Source organism: Megalobrama amblycephala, linkage group LG19, assembly GCF_018812025.1.
Source record: "Megalobrama amblycephala isolate DHTTF-2021 linkage group LG19, ASM1881202v1, whole genome shotgun sequence".
NCBI classification, from domain to species: Eukaryota; Metazoa; Chordata; class Actinopteri; order Cypriniformes; family Xenocyprididae; genus Megalobrama; species Megalobrama amblycephala.
This window is the reverse complement of record NC_063062.1, coordinates 37,435,533-37,452,323: the sequence shown is the minus strand read 5'-3', so window position 1 is coordinate 37,452,323 and position 16,791 is coordinate 37,435,533. Positions and strand designations below refer to the sequence as shown.

Sequence of the window (16,791 nt, the reverse complement as noted above, 5' to 3'; positions counted from 1 at the left end):
GATCAAGGGCTTAGGATGTTTCATTTAAACTTAATGCATGAGTTCCACCAGTAGTGGGCACTCATGCAACATAAACAATGACGCACATCCGAGTCCACGAGATGGACAGAAATTAGCGAGTGAAGGGCATAAAAATTTGGAGTGGAACGCAGCCCAGTAATGATACAAGTGAAGTATTTATGAGTGAGTCATTGAATCATTTATTCAATAATTCTTTAAAATTAATGAATCATTTTTAAATAGACTGCAGCAATTAACTTTTTGTAAGAACTTATAGTAAATTACTTATAGTTGTGTTTAGTTGTCTGTTCAGAATCGTGAGAAAATCGTGATTTTTGAAACAAAACAAAAAAAATCATGTTTCTTAATTTATCCAGAATCATGCAGCTCTATACTGAGGACGACAAATTCAATATACTACTCATTTCACGTACATCGCATTTTATACATAGTAGGTATTTTGATGATATTTTTTCAGTCAGGTTTTTTTTTACCTCACATCTGCCATTGGTTGAACAAACAGATAGCCCACCTAAAACTGACTGTTAAAGGTGCCCTAATATTAAAAATTGAATTTACCTTGGCATAGTTGAATAACAAGAGTTCAGTACATGGAAATGACATACAGTGACTCTCAAACTCCATTGTTTCCTCCTTCTTATATAAATCTCATTTGTTTAAAAGACCTCCGAAAAACAGTCAAATCTCAACATAACACTGACTGTTACGTAACAGTCAAGATCATTAATATGTACGCCCCCAATATTTGCATATGCCAGCTCATGTTCAAGGCATTAGACAAGGGCAGCCAGTATTAACGTCTGGATCTGTGCACAGCTGAATCATCAGACTAGGTAAGCAAGCAAGAACAATAGCGAAAAATGGCAGATGGAGCAATAATAACTGACATGATCCATGATATCATGATATTTTTAGTGATATTTGTAAATTGTCTTTCTAAATGTTTCGTTAGCATGTTGCTAATGTACTGTTAAATGTGGTTAAAGTTACCATCGTTTATTACTGTATTCACGGAGACAAGACTGTTGTTATTTTCATTTTTTAAACACTTGCAGTCTGTATAATTCATAAACACAACTTCATTCTTTATAAATCTCTCCAACAGTGTGTAATGTTAGCTTTAGCCACGAAGCACCATCAAACTCATTCAGAATCAAATGTAAACATCCAAATAAATACCATACTTACGCGATTAGACATGCTGCATGACGAACACTTTGTAAAGATCCATTTTGAGGGTTATATTAGCTGTGTGAACTTTGTTTATGCTGTTTAAGGCAAGCGCAAGCTCTGGGGGCGGGGAGCACGAGAATTTAAAGGGGCCGCAACCTGAATCAGAGCATATTTAATGATGCCCCAAAATAGGCAGTTAAAAAAATTAATAAAAAAAAATCTATGGGGTATTTTGAGCTGAAACTTCACAGACACATTCAGGGGACACCTTAGACTTATATTACATCTTTTGAAAACACTTTCTACGGCACCTTTAAGGTTGAGTCAGTATTGCAGGTCGGGATATTCAAACAGTGTTTACTCTTTTTGTAGGAATCAGCCGATAAACATCTTTCTTGTCGCTGTTTTACCTAAAATTACATACTTCTTCAAAGAGCTTGACTATGTTTTTAACCCCTCTGATATCCTTCAAAAGATCTTTTAACAGCTTTCAATTTAGCATTTGTTGGTTTTGTGTTTAGCACTGAAAGTGTGTTGAGCGCATGTGTGCACAGGTGCGCGAAACGTGCCACAGACGTTATGCTCCACAGCAGTGGAGCAAGAGCGCGATACGCTGGAAAAGAAAGAGAGCGAGGGAGATAAAGGGAGAGAGAGATCGCTTTAAACAGACGTGGACGGCTGCCTGCTGCTCATTCCCCTCAGAGCTGTAGCGCAGATGAAGCATCACTGCTGAGCTCACCAAAAAACAGATCTAAAGAGAGAGAAAAGCAGGACAGAGGCTCATTAGTGAGAATTCATTATCAGAGTGAATGCGTGTGTGTTTGAGAGAGTGTAAGAAAAGAGGAAGACCTCAGAAGAGAGAAAAGAAGTGGATTTATGCTGTCCAGTCTTGACATCCCTCCTTTCCTCCTCCTCCTCCTCCTCTCCTCCCCCCCTTCAGCAGGCGGGATTTTTGTGGCTGACCATGCAAGGATCCTCTCAGTGCTGCGGGAATCTCCTCTCCTCCTCCGGACAGTTCTGCGGCTCTCGCTCAGTGGCTCGTTGACCCCAGCGTGACTTTGATGGTTGTCTTTTTCACGAGGGAGAAGGAGCAACTCAACTTTTGAACTGTGTGGACGTCTCCTTTTTCCTTGTGCTCAATAATTGATGCCGTTTCTCTGCTGCTGCTTGGACTGGATCAGGAAGGAAAGTCAGGACTGTGACCCCCGCATGATCCCTCATTGTGTCCTCTCTGTGTTGTAGACTGCATCTTCTTCGTCCTCCTCCTCATCCAGCATGCAGGTCTCTATCGCTTGCACAGACCACAATCTGAAGGGTCGGAATGGGGACCACGGAAAAACGAACGCCACCAGCCCCAACGTGGTCAACGCGGCACGGGCGAAGTTCCGCACGGTCGCCATCATCGCCCGGAGCTTTGGCTCTTTTACCCCACGCCACCACATCTCCCTCAAAGAGTCCACCGGCAAGCTCACCGGCATGAAGTACCGGTACGTCTCTTTCTCCCTACTTAACCACTTTCCTTCATTTCCTTTTCTATGGATCCCTTCACCTGTGGCTGTCTTGCTGGAATGGTTTGAAGAAGAGTCTCAAGAGTCTTTGATGTGATGTTTGGGTTGAATTGTGGTGGTCCAGGTCATATTTGTCACCGTCCAGCACATACAGGATCAGCATGAGTGTGGGTTTGACCCTCTCTTGATCTCCTAGCTCTGTTATGTCTTTGTTAGCTGAGCTCACTCAGTTCCTCAGGACAAACAAGCCATGATTGTTTGCTATTCCATATTTACACCCTAGGAAGCACAGTTCTCAGATTGACGCTTCATTACGTGCAGTGAATATCCAGAGCATTGATTCTTTGGAGTGTTTCCTCTCTCCCTGTTCTGGTAGAGCATGTTTGCTGGTGTTTTTTCTTTGAAGAAAATCTTGATATCCTTGATTATTTTTGGTAGGAGTTGTTGCTTGATTTGATGCAATATTTTCAGGGTATTTTCTGGATCCTGGTGGGATGGAACGTGCCCATGTGTAAGTGTGCGCAGGTGCCTGTTGTGAGCCTAATTGCAGCATGAACGTTTCTGAATGCAAATTTTATGTGGACCACTTTTACCTGATGTCCTGAATCAGAACATCACACATATTGCCTTAAAGGGGTGGTCACACTAGGTTTTAGATATAGACTAAAGACACACTGTAGCTTAGATGTTTGGGTTTTTTGCATTGAATCAAGAGGTCAGTTTGTTCTGTTTGGATATGTTGGCTTTATGCTACCCTCTTCTGCCTTTAGGGTTACAGCAGCTTATAACTGGGGTGGGATCCTTAAAGTGACATCTTTTACCTTATTTACCTCTAAAAGGCTGATAGTAGTACCTGAATGGTACATATTACTACACTCTAAAAAAAATGTTGGGTTAAAAATGAACAAACCCAGCAATTGGGTTGTTTTAACCCAGCAGTTGGGTTAAATGTTTGCCTGATGTGCTGGACAGTTTTATTTAACTCAACTATTGATTAAAAATTACAATATGGCTTACAGTACTTAAAATGAACCTAAATTATGTTGGAAATTAAAAATCAGACACACAATTACTAGAGGCAACAATCAAAAGGTGAACAATTTAACATTGAGTTTATTGTTTAATTATTATTTATTAAACTTATTAATAAATGTTCATTTATTAAACATAATAATAATTGTTAATTTCCAACATATTTTGAGTTTATTTTAAGCAAGAAACACAGTAATTTTTAAACAATAGTTGAGTTAAATAAAACTACCCAGCAGGTTGGTTAAACATTTAACCCAACCGCTGGGTTAAAACTATCCAATTGTTGGGTTTGTCAATTTTCAACCCAACTTGGGTTGTTTTTAGAGAGCACTCTCTAAGGTACTAATTAGAGATGCACCAAAATTTTGGCTACCAAAAATTTTCAGCCAAAAGGTTTTTTGGCTGAAATAGTTTTGGAGGGCCAAAATCAGTGACTGAAACAGATGTTTAGTTAGCGCTTCTCTGATGGCACATTTTGACTGTGTTCAGCATCTGTTTTGTGCACAGTGTGGATAAGCTTCAACAGTTAAAAATGTGGACACAAGCTCTGAATTGACAATAGTAATTTCTTGATTTTAATCAATAATGATATGGTTTCTTATATCTAAATCTTTTTAGTCTTTGCTGTTTTTTGTTGTTGCGCTGCACGAATTTCAATTAATAAATGTTGTTTTGGTGCTCTTTAATGTGGCGTGACTGATCGCTGTAGCACAGATCAAGCGCACGTGAACCGATCATCTCATCTCCTCTTTACTACAAGTTATAGCACAAAATAAACATGGGTGAACATCAGAAGGTATGTTGAAAGATTCAATACAACTTAACAAAATGAATCCTATCTGATGTAATCACTAAATCAGTGTTTCAACCTGGGAAAGACATTAATATAACATTTTATAGGCTATACAATGGCAATTAAAGTTACGTTTACCTCAAGAAAGCTATTCAATGTCCATAAACTCATTAATTAGCTAAAAAAAATAACTCTAAAGAAGAGCATTTTTCTAAATATTTGCACTGTATTACATGTTCATTATATTTGTATTTAACCTGTTTTGATGTCTTTATTATTTAATGTGTTTGAATAATTCTGTCATAAACATATAATTATTTTATAATTATTACAGTTTATTGCCATTTATAATTCACCAACAAACTGGAGTAGAAGCAATTCTGTTATTGAAAAGTTGATATAAAAACTGCCTTATATACAATTTAAATGCTTGTACAATACAACTAATTTTTAACTATATGAGTGTTGATTATTAAATACATTTAAATAATTAATTGATTATTAATTGATTATTTATTTACGGTTTTGGTTTTCGGCCAAGTACATGCTCAAGTTCTGACCTAGAGTTTTAATTTCGGTGCATTCCTAATACTAATATGCACATTTTCACTGTAGATAAGTTACAAAGTTGTCCTTTTATGGGTACTGCCCCTGTGACGAACCCATAAATGTACAATTTTGTTCACCAGACTTGAACTTTCGTGTCTTATGAGTGAAAGTGAATGTTTCCAAGTGAAACAGGATATACGCTGAGAAAAAAAAAGGGCATGACTTGGTTTTATCCATTAGGAATTGATTGGAATGTGAGAAGTGACGGGACGGGGTTTGGACCTCAGGCAAGTTATTACATTTTTATGAAAGAATGATGAAGAAAAATCTTAAAAAACCATGTGCAATAAGATCAAGAACATATATTTGGTAAGAAATTCGGATCAATTTTGATTTGAAGCTATCCTCTTTGTATTACAGTATAGATGATAATATTTTTTTCTGGTTCAAACAGCCACTGAACAGCTAATCAGACATATTGTACTCGTACTCTGAGTGTTATTTTTTTTAATTTGATGACTGTCTGAATGGAGCAGATGTAATGAGTTTAAACGAGTGTGTGTGTGTGTGTGTGTGTGTGTGAGTTTTGTGGTGTGTATCGGGCCCTACAGGCTGTAATGTCTTCTCTTTTGATCTTTCGCTCCCCTGGGATTTCTGGCGTCAGACCAGCCCTGTCATTTCTACAGATGGATATTTTAATCATTTTGTCTACTTGAGTACTCAACCGATAAATCAACTAAGTACTTTGAGGGCGGTGGGTCCATTTGCACCATTTTTTTAATCTATATACCTTAATGGGTCAAGTCACAAACAGTTCTTTAAAAAGAAAGAAAAACCTTTCCAGACCCCGGTGTTCTGTTCCATTCGGTTGCGCACCGTGTAGCTGTTTGAAAGGAAGAACACGTCCTGTGTGTCACCCTCTAATCCTCTCCAGACAGAGTGTTGAGTTGTTCCTCCCCTCAATTGAAAGTCACTGTTGACACAAACTGCAGACTGATGAATCTAACCACAAGGTACCAAGCAAAAAATACACTGTAATCAACCACAACTTGAATTTCTGCATTTCAGTTAGTGTAAAAAAAAATGATGAAAGTTGAAAAAAGATATTTTGTTTTTTTCATGTTTGCTGTCACTTCCAAGTACTTGAGTACTCAACTATCTGTAGTAGGGGAGCACGATGTTATTTTAAATGACAGTATTTATTAATAATTTGAATTGGTTTTTTAGTAATGAATTGTGTAGTTTTAGTAATTTTAGTACTTCAACTTAAAGGGGTGGTTGATTATGATTTCACTTTTTTAACTTTAGTTAGTGTGTAATGTTACTATTTGAGCATAAACAACATCTGCAAAGTTACGACGCTCAAAGTTCAATGCAAAGGGAGATATTTTCTTTTACAGAAATCACTTTTAAGGACTACAACAAGCTTGTTAGGGACTAAAACAAGCTTCTTGCCGGGGGTGAGGCCATGTTGGGCTGCTTTAGAGAAGAGGAAGAGTTGTTGTAGTAGAATGTTGTTATCATGCCGTCATTTTACGCCGGACTGCTTCACAAACGAGGGTCAATTCAATGCTGGATTTGCACAAAAAATTAACATGACGGCGCATGCTAGTGGATGAGTTGAATCAACTCCACAGCAACTACATACATTTATCTACTATCCATTCAGAAATGTCTAAAAGTTGTAACTTCTTCCTGAGTCTCTCCATCAGCGTCCCATCATTACTGCATGTTTTCAGTAAAAACTACATCTTTGTTGCTCAGATCCAATGTTCGCCTTGATCTCTGGTGCAACAAAGCATTAGCGTATGAACGCTTCTCTCTTTCCTTCCCCTCTCTCTCTCTCTCTCTTCTCGGTCTACTTTGATAGCGATCTGTGTTGTTGACAGCCCGTCAGGAGAGCATTAAAAGTGCAGGAGAGCGTACTGATGCAACATGCAGTGTATGAGTGAGGAGCGGATAGAGGAGGATTGGGTTTCTAGAAGTTATACTTATAGCTCTGCACGTCCATCATGACTTCATTGTACAGGTCTGACAGGGAGCTGCTCTGGGGGAAGCTTTCTATTGCTGCTCTGATTACACACACGCATACGTGCTCACTCATGGTAAACATCGGAGGCCAATAGGCTTCATTATGTCTTTATATTTAGTGTTGCAATAGAAACCCTGGAGACCCATTAGATGGAGTCATTTTTTTTTTCTCTTCACAGTAACTGCTTTCAACCGTTTATCACCAATAGCCCATATGAACAGCTGCTGATGACTAAAACAACTGCGATTCCCACCTTTCAGTGATGCTGAACTGGTGCTAAACCAGCTCCAAACCGAGTTCAGCTGGGTTGTGCTGGATCAGTTTGATGTCTGTATGGTGACCAATTTGAAATTGTAAATTAAGAATTAGAGGAAGCAGCCAATCGTAGCCAATAATCCTCTGGAAACCACTTACAAGTCAACAAACACAAAGCTTTAATAGGTTTTGAGGCAACAATGGCACCTTTGAAAAGGATCCTGTAATGTAGGATGAATAGAGAACAGGCAAACGGAGATGGAGAGAGTTCTCATCCATTCTGAATCTGAATTGCCCCTGAGGAAACAAAGATGTAGGAGTAGTAAATAAAAAAACAAATTATTCTTCTGGTGTGATTATTCCATTTGTCATGGCTGACCTTTACAGGGATTTGTATGGATGGAATGAAGAACTTCTCAAAGCAGGAGATCAGCCTGAAAGGTCACTAGTGATAAGAGTCACCCAAAAGTTTCATCATTAAATGCCTTTAATCTTGCTATAAATGGTCACATCTATGCATTTGGGGTTTGCAACACTAAAAAATGCTGGGTTAAAAACAACCCAAGTTGGATTGAAAATGGACAAACCCAGCGATTGGGTTGTTTTAACCCAGTGGTTGGGTTAAATGTTTGACTCAACCTGCTGGGTAGTTTTATTTAACCCAACTATTGTTTAAAAATGACTATATGGCTCGCTTAAAATGAATCTAAAATATGTTGGAAATTAAAAATCAGACACATAATTACTAGAGGAAACAATAATAATCAAAAGGTGAACATTTATTAATAAGCATTTTAATAAATGTTTATTGTTTAATTATTTTTCATTAAACTTATTAATAAATGTCCATTTATTAAACATATTAATACATGTTAATTTCCAACCTATTTTGGGTTCATTTTAAGCAAGCAATACAGTCATTTTTACACAATAGTTGGGTTAAATAAAACTACCCAGCAGGTTGGGCAAACATTTAACCCAACCGCTGGGTTAAAACAACCCAAGTTGGGTTGAAAATGGACAAACCCTGCAACTGGGTTGTTTTAAACATACCACCATATTTTGGGTTCATTTTAAGCAAGCAATACAGTATTTTTTAAATAACCGTTGAGTTAAATAAAACTACCCAGCAGGTTGGACAACCGCTGGGTAATAACCGATTTGCTGGGTTTGTCCATTTTCAACCCAACTTGGCCTGTTTTTAACCCAGCATTTTTTTAAAGAAAAAACTGCAGTTTTTATTTAGTCAACATGACTACTTCAAATATCTTTCTCTCCATCTTTGTCTATCAGTATTTTGGTGCAAACTGCTTGTCACTGGGGTCTTATTTTCTGCATGAAAGCTCAGAGTCACCTGACCTCCCACTGCAGCACTGAGGCGAAGAAAATAAGAGGTGCCAAGACAAGCACCCATGCTCACATCAAGAGTGACTGATGAATAAATAATTGAATGCACGCTCACAGTCACTCAAAAGTATGCACACATGGATGCCAGATAATAATGATAGACGCTAATCCTGTCTAAACTCGCCTATCGCTGCAAGAACCGTAGGACATTTTTCACCATGACAAAACAGCTCTCAGACTTCAATTCAATACATAGACCTGAATGATGCCCTAAGCTGTAAGAGAACCCTAACCATGTGTAAAGACAAAAATGAGCACAGGCTTATGTGTGGTTATGATTTCATTAATAAAAGTCCCAAAACTCTTTTGTCCTCAAGCACTTGCAGTACTACAGAGATACACGCTTTATCCATTACACTAATAACTGGCGGGAGATAAATGGAAGACCCATAAGCTGAGGGATCATTTGTTGACTGTTATTTACAAAGTGTTAATGAAGAACATCTTGTTGCTTGTGGCCTCCAGTGGCCCTGCAGCTAAAACCTTAAATTAGCCAGGATAGTTTCCATGACAACATTTAGACTTTGAGTTGTCTAGCTTTGTAATTTAACTGGTTAGTCGCACATTATTGCATCCTTTAAAAAGTTGAAATATGTCTTAAAGTGATAGTTCACCCAAAAATGAAAATTCTGTCATCATTTACTCACCCTCATGACACTCCCAACCTGGAGGACTTTTTTTCTTCTGTGGAATTTGTGAGGAATGTTCAGCTTTGGTTACTATTGACGTCCATTGTGTGGACAAAAAAACACTCTAAAAACATCTTCCATCACTTTAATGTAAGATTTCTGCTAGTGTGTTGAGAATGAATACTATAGTTCCAGCAAGATGTTTTTTCTGTACAGCATTGATTTTTTTTTTTTTTTTCTTGACCAAACTTTACCTTTTGCCAAAAAGTCAAAATTTAAAAATAAATTAGTGTTTTAACTATTTTGTGATTGCTTCACTGTTTCAGCCTGTACTCTTTTGAACTTTCTCATCCATTAAATAAAGAACTTTCTATCCCTTTCTCATTTTCAGGTTGTTTTTTATTGTGCATCTGCAATTGTCTGACTAATTTAAGATTTATCCTTTGTGATTATTGGTGTTAATAATAATTTTCAGCTCTATACATTCAGGAGATAAATGCTTCTTTAACAAATATCTAGTTCAGTCATGAAACACTTGATGGGGCCGGATGATTGGTCCTTTACATGCAATCTGCAAGCAGTCACATTATTACAGCATGGCACAAGCTGATCCTGCTGATCCTGCAGCCAATGAGATTGCTTGTGCAACATTTAAATAGTCTGGTTCATTGTTTACTGTAAGATTTCCTCTGAAACCCTCCACATCCCCAGCTCCACCTGCCTAGATCTTCTACAGGATTTATGTATGTCCGTTTATGCAGCAACAGCATATCTTACATGCTCACAGTAGTGTGTCTGTGTATCTGTTAGCAGTAGAAAGTCCATACTTGGTCTGTGCAACTGGTCCTACTTGATCCGCTCCGAGCAGCATTCAAATCGCCATCTCCAGCATGGGAGGCAGGTGCGTTAACAAGGACGCTTAAGACTACTGCCTCTTGAGGCTGGGGCAGAGAGGTTTACATGCACAGCTCTTACTAGCTTGCTTCTGTTACACATAGCCCCCTAAACTTCACTCCCATCCGTGTCACGGCACCAAATGTAACTGGTCCTACTTGACCCGTTCTGAGCAGTATTTAAACCGCCATCTCCAGCATGGAGGCAGGCGCGTTAACAAGGACGCTTAAGACCACTGCCTCTTGAGGCTGGGGGAGTGAGGTTTATATGCACAGCTCTTACTAGTTTGCTTCTGTTACACTCACCCCCCCTAAACCTCACTCCCATCCGGGTCACGGCACCAATGTAACTGGTCCTACTCCACCTGCTCTGAGCAGTATTCGAACCGGCGTCTCCGGAATGGGTGGCAGGTGCGCTAACAAATACGCTAAAGACCGCAGCCTCTTGAGGCTGGGGGAGTAAGGTTTACATGCATGGCTCATACTAGCTTGCTTTTGTTACACTCATTTCCCTAAACCTCACTCCCATCCGGGTCACGGCACCAATGTAACTGGTCCACCTGCTCTGAACGGTATTCAAACTGGCGTCTCCGGTATGGGTGGCAGGTGCGCTAACAAGGACGTTAAAGACGCAGCATCTAGCATCAGTCACTATAATGCCTTTTGAGGGTAGGGGAGTGAGGTTTATTTGCACAGTTCTTACTAGCTTGCTTCCGTTACATCTGAAGCAGCAGTGTAGCAGATCTAGTCCTAACAGAGTGGTTAATAATCATAGAATACAAGTGCATTAGATTAAAAGCCTCATATTTTAATAGAATATTTCTTATCTAAATACATACAGTTGTTATGATCTGTCTTAAACCTTATATTAATAATCAAGGCCATACATGAAATATAGACCCCCACAATCTTTTTGATATCCTTCGGGGGTGTTTGAGTCTAAGGAGTTTACAATGGTTTGGTTGTAATCAGAGCAGTCAGGGTTAGTCCTTATGTCCTCTGCTCTCTCTGATTCCTGATTCCCTAGCATTTCCAGCATGTAGGATGGCCAGCTGCCATCGCCTGCCCAGAAATGAGGAAATGAAATGGATTTAAAGCTATGGTTCGTGACAGAATGCAGCCCGGGGTCTGATGGACATGTCTCTCACACCTCCTGGAGGTGATGGTGGGCTGTCATGTTCATCTCCTCATGGCACTGCCTGCCTCTCTTCATTATCTGCCGTCGTCCTTAAACAAGCATTTCTAAGCTTTGTTCCCTCACCTCAATGTGAAATCCCACTAGTGATTGATTAAAATGATTTATGAAGCTCCTTTTTGACAAATGACTTTGTCTCTGTAAACATGTTTTGTCAAAGGCATATGCTAGAAGAGGGATGTGTGAAAAACTGAAAAATAAGACTATTAATTGCACAGCTCTTCTGGTTGGTCAGTCACAGCATTCTGCAGTCTAATGACCGCTAAAATGTTTGTTTGACCTTTGCTCCCTGTCTTGGTTTATTTTGCGCTAATGACCGTCTGACTGTACGTCATCCCATACATAGACTTTCTAGAGAACAGCAGGCAGTAAAACCTCCAAACTAGATGGCAACTGAAAGATTTTAAAGTGACAAACTTCATTTTGAGCAAAGACAGTTCTGTCACAACAACTTTGTTCTCTGTAACTTGCAGTGAGCCGTCTGTTAGCGCCACTATACTTTTGTTAAATCCCAGGCTGGCAAGATTTCATTTTACTCCTTAAAAGCATCACTGCTCTCCTGAGAGAATAATGAGCTGACATTTGTAGACTTCAACAATCATAGCCATGGCACAATTCTTCTTCCTCTGTTTTTCTGAGACATGTAAAGAGGTTTTACTTTAAATGAGCAGCTGGTATTATAATGAAAAAGCATGATGGAGTGTTTTCGAGGTACAGGATGAGTTCTGTTTGATGATGGCATATAACTGCATTTCGAAAAATAAGAATGTATACTTCATTTAGAGAAACCTCAGGAAAAGCGTCTTGACACTCAAAGAAAAATTAATTAAGTCTACCATTTAGGGGTAACAGATAGAAAATTGCAAAAGTCAGAATGTGTTTTGCTTATTGCTTTAGCTGCAATTGATTGTTTTCCATAGCAAACCTCCTCCACTTGCATTAGTTTATTAATAATTTTAAATCTGTTTATATTGTTATTTAACATGTCAGTTTAGCATTTAGTTAGATAAACTAGGTACAATAAGATGTCGATTATAAAAACTATAGCCTAACTAGAGAGAGAGAGCATTGAGTTACAGTAGCATCTCTTAATTCGTCCTCATGCCCTTGTAATAATGTTGTTCAAACATACGCGTTTCTCTGATCAAAGAGTGGATCAACCTGAGCTCAGCCTCAGAGAGGAAAAACGATCAAATCCTTTAGACATGCTTCCTCCTTAGTGGACAAGCTGTAAGCAAGAAAAAAAGGTAAGAATTGCCCGAATACACCAAAAACAGGAAATGGGGAAAATGTCACATATATACAGTATCTGTGTTGTTCACCCTATAGGGAGCCAAAATGAAACAGCCTTGTGCTCAGATGTCTCAGGTGGAATCAGAACTAGAACTGCATATTTTGTATGAAAGAAAGGGCTGGAGTGGTTTGAAAGTTTCTTAGCTCTCTTCTTATTGTCACAAACAAGACTCCAGCAGTTCCTTCTGCTCGCTACCAGAGGGATCCCTCTCCCGAATATTTAACCCCTTTGAACTACATTTGCCTTTCCCGTACCTGTCACTGTTTACCCTTGCACCTGACTCTCATCAGTGGAGCATTTAATGCTGCTTTCACGCCACCTCGTATTTACTTGAAATGACAACACGTGACGTTTTATTCGGAGCTGTTCACGTCCTTTTGGTCCTTGGACTGGGAATTATGCGTATTCCATGGCACCACTATCAACGCCTAAATGAATCAACAGTGGTCAGGTGGTACAGCAGCCACGTGGTACAAGTGGGAACGTTCAGAAAACACCCAGCTTACAAGCTGTAATTACGAGCTCTACGAGGACATGAACGTTTTTTACAAGCTAGAATCTCATAACTACAGGAATTACGAGGCTGTGTGAACACACCTTAAGCTGCTCTCAGACTTTACCTCATTATTGCGAAGTTTTGTTTTGCCCTGCTGAACATCTCTGAGCATTTTTTTGCTGTGTTTTGCCTTCCTGTGGATTACCTTTGGGCTGTTTATTCTCTTTGTGATTCTCTGCTGCCTGCCCTGGACTGTTTTCTATCGTGGACTGATTTTTGATTGTTTGCTGCCTGCCCTGACCTTATGCCTGTTTCTGGATTACGAGCTGCCTTATCTCTACTGTTGTGTTTGCTGGTGATTGACCTTGATTGTACGACCAAGTTTATAATAAAGCTGCAAATGGATCCTCACTTTTCTGAAGCTTCCTTACAATTATAAAGCATTATTAATTGTGAAGGGTTGTTTCATTATGGTTGTTGTAGCTGTGCTGGAATTCATTTTCAAAGAAGCACAGTGTCTATTAATGGGTAAAGCTACAGTAACGTCTTCAGCTAGTCAGCTTGAGATCCTTTCCTTGTCTTAAGCCAAGAATGTTTTACGAGCAGTAGGATAATCTCTCTTTTTCGTTATAAGAAAGAAAAATATTCATCCACAGTCACGCCGAGCCGAAACACAACCAAAACTGTACTAAAATGCATCTGTACTGTGATTGGTCAACCGCTTAGAGCATGTTTGTGAAATGTCCCGCCTCTTACCATAACAACGAGTTTCAACAAACTACTAACTCAACCAGGCCCCGCCCCTTAATTCTGCGGATGTCTTGGGATGGAATTATTTAAATGAGGAATATTGTGACGTGTTCGTTCACGGAAGAAAACCCAACTGGAGGCGTTTCAGAGAGTTTGAGAAACAGTGACACTGATATAGAGAATATCTCCCACTGGAGGAACTTTGCAGATCTTTTTCATACTCAAACAGAAACTTTACACACTAAAGAAAGATGAACATGTAAATCAGCTTAATATCTCCTTTTTAAAACTTAATGGGCTTAGGGTTGTCTGAGACTACTTGATTTGTAACGAACATTATAGTGTCAGATGTACTGTAGTAGGCATGGATATGTAGAGAGTGAATGAGTGGCTGGAGGCAGCAGCAAAAATTGTCTGATTTCTTTCTATTGCAAACCTGTATGAATGCTAGTACTGAGTAAATAAATGAGATGACAAATTAGATTATTAATTTTTTTTAGCCATTGACGCAACAGGCTACATGACAGTTTGAACACTGAAATTGAAAAATTGTAATTACGTAAGTAATTACGCAAGTAATTACGCATTAAACAGAGCCGAGCCGGTGTGAAAGGTGAACAAAAGCTTTCTGTTTTTAGACTCCTGCCTGTCTGACAGATACCACACATTACTCTCTCCAGCATCAGCAGGTCTGAGGTTAGAGTGTTAATTACCTCTGAGAACACATACACAAAACCCAAACTCTAGAACCAGCATGCAGAAAATAAATGCTTTAAGTTCAGCCAGTCGCTTCAAAGACATCTGATAACAACTCACGTGAATGGTAAAAACAAAAGAATTCGTACATGCATCAATGTGAGATGCTCCATTGGTAAGAAGTAGATTATAGAGGATGGAGATAAACTGATTTAATCTCTGTGATAGTTAAGCAATCAATAACTGAAAGTGCACTAAGATTATACTTTGCACATTAGCTCTGCGTTACAATTTCTTTGTCTCCCTTTTATTTTTGCTCAGTCTGCCATTAAAAGCATATGTACATACATACTGTCATTAAATGCATCTGACTCATGCACTAATCATCCATACCATCCCTCTTTCGCCCACCTGTTTTACAAGACTGCTGAGAGGACTGTGTATATGACACGACAACGGAAATAATTCACCTGCCATGTACAGTCTGCCATCTATAACTGAGTATTACTCATCTGAACAACTGGGGAGTTTGTACATTTTTTGCTTTCAAAGATATTGTGGAACTTTGAAATTGGTGGAACTTGTTAACTTAAATGTAACGTTTTACTATAAACTTCTTATTGTAAATAGACATACATTAATCCCAATGTAGCAGATCTAGACAGGTGGAGCTGGGGAGGTGGAGGGTTTCAGAGGAGCTCTGATAGTGCGCTGCAGCAAACACTGAACCAGCCTATTTAAATGTTGAGCAAGCAATCTCATTGGCTGCAGGATCAGCAGAGGCCAATCAGCTTGTGCCAGATTGCATATAAAGCAGTGGTCTTCAACTGGTTTAGCCATCCTATGGTCATTAAACCGCGACCCAATTTTTGTAGGAATTTGACCTTATTCCCAAATATAAATATATATATTATAAACGTAATTTCTTTTGTGCTTTTTATTTATACTGAAGCGATATACAGGGCGCGTCGCTGCATTTGCACGTGCATTTGAAGAGTGCACGCTATGAGCACAGTATAATGGCTGACAGGACAGGAAAGTTAGTTTTTCTGAGGTAAGAGACTTTTATGAAAATTACATTAAAATAATAACAATGACATATAGCCTGACATCCCATCTGACCGCAGATACTGTATCAGGACAACTCGTTTTTCTCAGGCAATGCGTCTGTTAACAGCTTTTTATGCATGTCTTTCAAAATAAAAGAAAAACATAGAATTACCTTTGTTGTTGTTTCTTCGACGGCACATTCCGTGACCAAAACATTCTTGTTGGGCGAAAATTTGACCGATATCTTAAAACCAATAAATAATGGATTATTTCCTTCAGATGAGACACTTCAGAATGCGTACTGTTCGCCATGATGGTTTTGAATTGCTTGAAATATGATTGGAATCATTTCTAAAAGGAAAACACAGTTGAGGTCAACATGTGCAGCACAAGTCTGTCATATAGGCTACGTAATATTATAATGAGAACATCAATATAATTCTGTGCTTGGGATATGACTTTTTATGGTGAGACTTGTAATCAGGCTCTCAAAAATTATATAAAAATTTGGATTTAGATTTATCGGCCAATTTATCGGTTATCGGCTTTTAAATTAAATATAAAGAATTATCGGTTATCGTTATCGGCCAAAATTTCCATATATATATAAGCTCTTGTCCTTCCTCTTATCATTTATAAAAATCTGTGATTTATGAGTTCACATTTTCTAAAAACAGTGACTGCAGTAAGCTATCTGAGGTTATTTCACCCTGAATCATCCCCTTACAAACTTTTAAATGTGTTACATAATTATCTTTCCCTCTAGTATGTGGCGGTGCTGTCATGGGCGATATAATTCAACTGTCACAGACATTTCTCTGTCTCTCATAAGAAATGTGTCTCTGTTCCAGTTATATCACAAAATAAAATGCGTCCAAACACACCGCAGTTACTGATATACAGCATCATTTGATTGGAGATATGCTTTACAAGTCAAAAATTACTGTTTGAAAACTGTTGATTGCAGTGATGATGTTATCCCTGATGTACCTGCTTCACAGTACTGTAATGAGCGATG

The 16,791-nt window shown here is 38.7% G+C and overlaps 1 protein-coding gene across 3 annotated transcripts in view; it reads left to right on the top strand.

Moving 5' to 3' along the window:
* kcnab1a (potassium voltage-gated channel subfamily A regulatory beta subunit 1a) overlaps nucleotides 1–16,791 on the top strand; it is a 135,410-nt gene that overhangs the window by 49,986 nt on the left and 68,633 nt on the right. Inside the window, exon 1 of one of the 3 annotated variants that reach the window (XM_048168731.1) lies at nucleotides 1,442–2,681. The exons of the other annotated variants lie outside the window; for them this stretch is intronic. Coding sequence (XP_048024688.1) covers nucleotides 2,470–2,681 — 212 coding nt within the window. The 5' untranslated portion in view covers nucleotides 1,442–2,469. Of the gene's footprint in view, nucleotides 1–1,441; nucleotides 2,682–16,791 lie in introns of those variants that run through there. 3 annotated transcript variants of the gene reach the window in all.